The sequence below is a fragment of the Phaethon aethereus genome (genome assembly GCF_964289735.1).
Source record: "Phaethon aethereus genome assembly, chromosome: 19".
In the NCBI taxonomy this organism is placed as follows: Eukaryota; Metazoa; Chordata; class Aves; order Phaethontiformes; family Phaethontidae; genus Phaethon; species Phaethon aethereus.
Window position 1 is genome coordinate 8,772,152 of NC_138595.1, and position 8,161 is coordinate 8,780,312.

The window sequence follows — 8,161 nt, forward strand, 5'->3', positions numbered from 1 at the left end:
CCCATGCGGCGGGGCGCGGCGGCGGCGGCGGCACTTCTGTGCCTGGGGGCCGCCTGCCTGCTGGACCCCGGGTTCGATCCCCGCGACTGGCTGCTGCCGCCCCGTCACCGCCTGCTGAGCGCCGCCGAGCTGGCCCGGTACCGCGGGGCGGCGGACGAGCCGGGACTCTACCTCGCCGTGCTGGGCCGCGTCTTCGACGTGGAGCGCGGCCGCAGGCACTATGGCCCCGGCGGTGCCTACAGCGGCCTCGCAGGTACCGCTAAGTGGGGTGGGGGGGCGGCCGCCGGGGCCCTGGGTTTGGGCCTTGTTAGGGGCTGGCGGGGGGCTCACCGCCTGCCTGCCCCCCCAGGGAGAGATGCCACCAGGGCGTTTGCCACGGGGGACTTCACCCAGGCGGGGCTGGTGGACGACGTCTCGGCGCTGTCGCCGGGCGAGATGCTCGCCATCCGGAGCTGGCTCTCCTTCTACGGCGACAACTACGATCCCGTGGGTAGGTGGCTCCGGCCGGGGCGCCCTCGCGCAAGGGAGACGCGGGTGGGCGAGGGCCGGCCTGCGGCGCGGCGATGGAAGGCGGGGGGACGCTGCGCTACGACACGTCCACCTCGGTGAGGGTCTTCCACCCGCACTGCGGGTGGCCACCGGAGACCAGCACACTGGAACCTGCTAGATCGGACCTGGCCTGAGGTCTGCGTGCCTCTAAGGTGAAGCTTAACCGTTTTTCTGCCCTGCTTATGTTTGTCTCTACTGAGCAAAAGGGATGGAGCCAGCGCCACGAGTACTGAAATTAGCAGGACTCAGGACGCTGGAGGAGCAGGAGTGAAGGGAAGCTATTTTGGGGAATGTGGTGCCTGGGTGGGAAAGACTTCTGGGTTCTGCAGCTGAAAGTGGCATTGACTTTCTCATCTTTAATGAGTCTGTGCCTAAGCTTGTCCTGCGTGGATTTATTAATGTGGGTAAATTGTTGTGTGATCCAAGAATGGATGTAAGCTGAGTTCAGTTTTAAAATCGAGTCATGGCGAGATCCTCCTTTTTTTGTCTTTAAATAACAAATCTAAAAAAACCCAAAACAGAGCTATTCATTTTCCTTGCCTGGAAACACGATGGTCTTAACTGATTTTCTCTCCCAGGGAAGCTGGTGGGCAGATTCTATGATGAAAACGGGGCACCCACAGAAGCCTTAAGGCAGGCCGAGGCTGCCATTGAGGAAGCTCTGAAGTTCCAAGCAGAAAGCGAGCAGAAGAAGCAGCAGTTTCCACCCTGCAACTCTGAATGGAGCTCTGCTAAGGGCAGCCGATTCTGGTGCTCCAGACAGAGGTAAACTCTGCCTTCCTGCCATCATGCTCAGACCCTTTGGAGCAGAGCATTTCTGCTCTTTTTTTGGATGCTCTGAGCTTGATCATTGCCTCTCTTAGCAGGAGTGGCATAAGAAGATGTCCCAGCTCCTGCAGCCACCGCATTCTGTAGTCTGTAGGTGAGCTCTGCTGACTTCTCTGCAGAAGGGCGTAGGTCCTACTGTGCCGAGTGCTGTCACGGCTGGAACATGCCTGGCATGGTCCCTTCCCCTGTCTGCATTCCTCAGGCTGTGCTTTCTGACAGAGGCAGGGCCAACCTGCAAGGAGCAGCGGTGCAGTTCGCCCTGTGCCAGGTTGAACCGCTGCTGCTGTGTGAATCGGAGTCACTAGATTTTCTCTGCCAGTACGGCAACCGCTGATAGCCTCCGCCCAGTCTGGAGTTGCACAGAGGTGTAGGTTGGGCTAGCGAAAATGTTTTCCAGTCTGAGGTAGTGGAGGGGAGCTCTGCTCGCTGACCTGGTGAGCAGGTAAAAGGAAAAGAAGGTTTCATTCTGATCGCTGATACTTTTAGGATTTTATTTCTGAGACAAAAACTCTTCTGTCACACTGGAATCAAAATCAGGTTTCAGAGTTTGCCACACGGGCACGTTAATCCTCCTGTTCGCAGGAAGAGAGGACAGAAATCCCACTAGGACCGTCTGCTGCATTTGAGCAGGTTTTCTCACCTATCAGGATGTAAGAATTAGCTGATGTTTTTCACGCAGTCTCACAGCCTGTCTCACAGGCTACTGCCACAACAGTTTTTACTTAAAACCACATAAAAATGAGGTTGAACTTTAGACAGTGATTTCCTACTTGTAGTAGTTAGTTGTATCCCTCTCTCAATTTAGGGACTATTTTGTTTTAAAACAAAATCATTTCACAGGCTACATCGCAAAATGCTTAGTCTTGATTTCGGTACCTCAGTACCACTGTGTACCTTGGGGGATCTGCTGCTATGTGTGAGCGAGCTTGGGTGCAGCCGTGGGACTTGGGTGCTGTGTGGCAGTCTCTTGTGTAAGCATTTACAGGCTTAAAAGATGCAGTAGTTAGGGGAACAGGCAGGATTTGGCCCATAAAGAGACACTATGAAGTAGCTGAGGAAGTAATGGAGACTTTTTTTTTCCTCTTTTGCCCTAGTTCTCAAATTCACTGTGTTCAGTCATGGCACAGAAGGCGGTGTGTGGTTATCTATGAGCAATTAGCTACCTCAAAAAAAGCATTTTGCCATCAGACACGCTGTGCTACATGAGGCTATGATTCCTTTTCCGGCAACAGAAGCAGAAGTTGGTTGCCCCGAGAAGGGTGAAAGCATGTAGCAGCACTGACGAAACGAGGTTCAGGCCACAGGTTTCTGAAGCACAGCCCATAAAAGGGATCAGAAAGCTGTGGGATGTTGGCTGACGGGAGTGAAGTCTACCTCAGTGAGTGTACTGTTAGTTCTAACTCACCCAGGTTGTCTTGTTTTTTATCTAATGATTCCTAAGTCGCTGGAAACATTTGCACAGATTTGAATTGTAATTTATTTTAATTTTCCATTCTTAGTGGGGGAGTGAAGAGAGACTGGACGGGAGTCCCTCGGAAGCTGTACCGACCTGGTTCGCATGGGAGTCACTGTGTGTGTGTGAGGACTGCTGGTCCCCCATGGGGCCAGCCAGACTCCGCCGAGCACAGCGACAGAGGTGATCTGGATAATCCTCACCTGGAGGAATACGATGGCTGCCATCCGCTGGCCGAGCAGTGTGTCCTAATGGCATGACTCTGAGTGCTGGGTCCCAGGCGGGCGTAGAGGCCTCCAGCGAAACGTTGCACTTGGGGTGGGCAGTTGCAGCTGCAGCTCCGTTCCCTTCCATCTGTCTGCGCGAAGGGAGCGGTAACAATTATCTGTGACTTTTTTTAACATGTGGAAATGGAGTTGAGAGAAGGAAGAAACACTTTAGCCAAGCTAGTGGCTAAAAAGTCAGTAACGGCATACTTTCTTAGCGCTTTATTCCTATGGTGCTTTTACATCTGGCAACAAACTGTAAGATGCACAGCCTGTATTATATCTAAAAACCGATTTCTTGTGCAGTCAGGAAGCAGATGCTTGCGTGCGTGGTGGCGGGTGCAACGTGTTGTGTTGTAAGGCAGCAGGGTAGCGAGCACAAGACCTGCTGCAGCATTGCCGACCTCAGTTTATGCACGGTCCTCCAGTCGCTTGAACTCTGCCTACTGCATTGTAGTGCTAATGCTCCTTCCCAGTCGCCTGGTTTACTCCAAAGAGGTTAAAGGTAGCAGGGAGAAGCCCGAATTTCTCCTACAATTAAGTATGTAGTATCTAGGAACTTGTGCAGTACCAAAAGCAAAGGTCACAGCTGTATGTCCTCATTGAGCGTTTGTGTTGGATACTCTCCAAAGAAGATGTTGGACGCTACCTGTGAGGATCGTTGTTTTATATTAACCCCACCATCCTGGTCCTCTGATTCACTGCTTTCAAACTACTCAGATCAGGAATTGGTGGTTTATAAACAGGCAATAACAAAAGCTACATGACAACATCACCATCACTGCTATAACCTGGCTATTTCCATTCTGGTATATGAGCTACTCGCGTCTGGTACGTGTCCGTCAGACTATAACCTGAGGCAGGAGGTATCCTCGCAAGGCCCAACTCCCTTAAAATCCATACGTATTTTATCCCAGCAGGCGACATTTGGTAATACGAGTGACTCCCAGAAGAGCCAGGGAAGTTATCACCATTTCTGTACAGGGCCAAAAAGGACAAGGGAATGCCTGCGTAGGGCCTAGGTGCTGTAAGCCCCAGGCTGCAGGGAAGCAGTTGCTGGTTTGCTACGTTCTGGTGTAGCTGCAGCCTTAAGAGAGACACCCCAATTAGAGTCCAGCTTACAGAGTCCAGCTGTGGCACAGATCCATGCTGAGATGTGTTCAGTTCTTTAAGGCAGCACCTATTTATAAGGCATTTATGAACTTCCTAGTTTTGAGCTACTACCACCTCTAAAGAAAGTCCCACAAATCCAAGTAATGACTTTATAACTAGTAAGAATACAGGAGACCTGGCAGCATTGCTGCAAAGCAAGAGTAATCACTTCATTTCAGTGGCAGCAGGACACATTACAGTGCTTTCCACCTGTGATGTTAGATGAGGCTGCAGCTGCCATGGGTGGGAGCCACACAGCCATTTAAACATACATATGCTTATTGTAATAAATATTTGAGGGTTTGTGACTGTTGGTTTTGTTTGGGTTGTTTTCACCTGCTTCTGTTGCTTCTCTTCCACAATAATCTGGAAGATTTTTTTTCAGGCAGCTGTGCCAGCTCTCGTTGGTCAGGGGAGGCTGGATGCGTAGATGAAGGGCAGCGGAGCCATCATACAGCATCAGTCACGCATTTAGACATGGAACTGGGCCACGGGCTTGTGCCACCCTTGGGATGGGAACAGGCTGCTCACTTCACGTAACAACCCTACAGATAAGGCTGTGTAAAATCTGCAGGAACAAGCTGCAAAGCAGCACTTCATTGTCTCAACAACTTAGCAGGCATTGCAAGTGCCAGCATGTCATTTGCTTTTGGACACCCTCTTCTTTAACAAGAACTTCTATTTAGCAGTCAAACCATCCCCAAGAACTATTGGCAAGTGTCTCTAAAATAACTTTAAAAGTTGCAGCAAATTCCAGATCATTAAATACTCTAAAAAGAGCAGTCTTTTAAAAGGTGGAGTCTTAGAAAAGGTCTATCAGCTGTGTACCTTCTAAGGAAGTTTCATCTTGCTGCATGCTTGAGGGGAGGCCTACACCACATGATAGCAGCTGCAAGAAGGCAAGATGGGATAGTGTTGCTTTCAGTTAAAAGTTAGTTGAAAACTAATTCACAGCTTATTGCTCAGTTTAGTGCTTGGAAAGACTGCAGGGTTAGAGTTTGTCTCACACTAGGAATAAGTCACCTATTAAAACAAACAAGGGCCTCCCTTACTGACCTGAAGTGCTCCAAGATTATCTTACTTCTACTCCAACTCCAAAGCTCAGTTAGATTTGCCCATAGTAGTACAGGGTGAGAAGAAAATAGTGACATTTACACAGGCATCAAGTCAACACTAGACAGTGCTCTAATAAAGCTCACCATTCAACGCTTTAGTAAGTTTTATTAATGAAAGACTAACGCATCACAGTCTCACCAAGCTGTTTTGGTCAGTTTTGCTCATGCAATGAAGCTTTCCTTTTCCTGAGGTAAAGCTGCAGCAGTTGCATGCTCTTGCAGGAGGCAAAGCTGCCTACTAGCATACAACTGAACGCCCAAGTCCGCTTCTCCCTTTAAATGCATCCAAGCTGAGAACCGATTTCCTGCATTAACCAGCTCTGGCCTGTAGGAAGGACTATAGAGTATGAACTAGAACACCAGACCTTGTCAGCCAAAAGAAGAGGTATAGCAGTTCCACAACATTCAGATGAATACCTGGAAGAATTTCAGGACAAAGAATGAACTTGTCATGCCCAAGTGAGTGTTACAACCCTAGTTTTCCTTGTGGCTTGTGAAGGATAGCTTGCAGAGGGGCAGCTATCGCTGCAGGAGAGGATACTTTCTTAACAAGGTTTGCACCTCACAATGCATTATCTAGTTATGCATTTTATTACAAGAAGAATCGTTACACAACAAAGTAATGCATATTGGAAAAATACATTTTTACAATGACTCCAGACAAACATTGCAGATAAAATGCCATTGTTCTAAGACTTCCTTTTCTATTTCACAGAGGGTAGTAAAAGGTTCAGAGTTCTTTGTCACTCATACAAGCTTTGATTTTTCTAGAGACGAGTTCCCAACTGCAGTACCCAACTTTGCTGGTTACAGGAAAAAGAGGACTTGCCTATTAACATCTCATGTAAAAAAAAAAAAAACAAAATCCAGCCTTGGCCTCCCATATTGCTACATGTTAATTTAAGCACTAGGTGAGAAGTTGAACAAGCCATTGGTCTCCAGCACAGGAAGTCATTAAGGCATCCATCAGCTTTTAGCCAGTGACTTGCTATGCTCCGACTTGCTATGCTCCGTTAGTACCTTTAACACTAACATTCTCACTCCACTTAGTGGTGTGGAACAGCGACTACACCTTTTTCAGATACACAAATTAAAACCCAAGCCAGACCACATTTTGTGCTTGTGTAAGAGTGCTGGATGACTGCAAGCAACAGGAATCCAGTCTCAGAACAAAAAGCAACAGTAGGAACCACCACAGACTTTCCACACAGCTCTGCTGAAGCATCTGAAGCCTGGTTTGACAGCATCACTTCCCAGGGACAGCAGCTAGTCTGTTTTCCATACACCCTTTTGTTCAATGCTTGTCAGACACGAGTCTCAAGTTAGTATCAATACCACTTAAAGACAGCAGGGATAAGAGGGGTGGGGTTTTTGGTCACAACTGTAGCATGCTACAAAAAGGAAGAGCCGTTGTTTATGGAGTTAGAAATGTGTTGACCACTACTACATTACCAAGTGCCTCCATTCACATTCATACCCTGCAGTGGAGCATTGCCAGCAAAACTCCCCAAAACTGAGAGGTCTGAGTGTTCAGACCACTACTAGGCAGAGTGCATAAAGGACTGAGCCCCACCAGTTGCTTGGTGGGGTCAACCCCTTTAGTTGACCTAGAAGAGAACTAACTTGGGTTTTGGTTCAAGTTGTGAGCTTTTTCCCCTTTAACTCTGGCAGAAAGCTATTTAGAGTTTCCTTCCAGCCAACTATGTCAAAGGCACTTTAAAATGATCAAATTTTCTGAATTTACTTGCTTTAAATTTAATGAACACTTCAGGCTGTACATTAGTTTATCAATAACCTTAACTTTCCTTTCAGACTTCAGTGAGAAAGCAAGCTGGTACAGTATTTATTGGCTGTAAAAAGCAAACTAGGAGCATTACATGTGATTTCACAGATCTCTCCCAGAGTTTCAGGCTGATTTAATTAATATTCTACATTTAAAAAGAGCAACTAGCCAGCCTTAAACTTGCCATTCAGTTAAGCTGAATTTTCACAAGATCAACATTTTTCATCATTTAAAAGGTTGCTTATTGTGTTAGAACTGAGCTCTCTGTTCCCTTGCCCCTTCCATCAGAGAAGTCACTGAAAAAGTGATGTTTAAATGCTTTAGCAATTACATGTTTTCCAATGAAGTTGGAAGTCCATAGGCTGTGGCCTCAGAAGAACACTCCTCTACCATTACCTTTCTGTATTCTGAGCACACACTTACCACTCCACAGCACTGCAGCTCCAAACCAGGAAGGAAGTCAACATGTTACCATGGGATACACTGTAGTCAAGACTTCTTTCACCAAATGCACTTTCTCTCCATCATTGTTATCTTTTGCTGCTAGAGACTTGCAGCCAGTGATATTCTGAAATATCAGAAAGCAATGGACTAGAAGTACAGCGTTTTCCATCATCTGTTTCATTCAGATTCATTCATAACCAAAACATAGCTTGCAGTTAAATGCTTTAGAAACCATGATTTTCCACCTCATTCACCTAAAAGCCTAAAAGGCAGTATACAAAGTATTATGCCAGAGATGCACTGTTTGTATTAGTAACTGTGTTAGAGACCAATTGTGTTACCCAGGGCATTCTGCTGGAACACGACAGCAGCAGACATTAAAGAGTGTGACAAATCTGTATTATCTATTATTCTTCTGTAGTGTTACAAGGGTGAGATTCCAGTTATAATATATGCATGTTGGAAGATCAAAGTGCAGATCAAGTGAGACCTGATGTGAAATTCATCGTGCAAGTGTCAGCAATTACACCCTCTCCCATCCTTTTCTTGTACCAGTTTAAGAAAAACCCCA

The 8,161-nt window shown here is 47.2% G+C and overlaps 1 protein-coding gene across 1 annotated transcript; it reads left to right on the top strand.

Annotated features, from left to right (window-relative positions):
- Positions 1-3: 3 nt before the first annotated feature.
- On the top strand, positions 4-3,090 carry CYB5D2 (cytochrome b5 domain containing 2; the record flags this gene model as incomplete). Its single annotated transcript, XM_082008755.1, has 4 exons — positions 4-253; positions 350-490; positions 1,128-1,314; positions 2,877-3,090. 4 exons carry the CDS (start codon positions 4-6, stop codon positions 3,088-3,090), a joined length of 792 nt encoding a protein of 263 aa, XP_081864881.1.
- Positions 3,091-8,161: the final 5,071 nt, after the last annotated feature.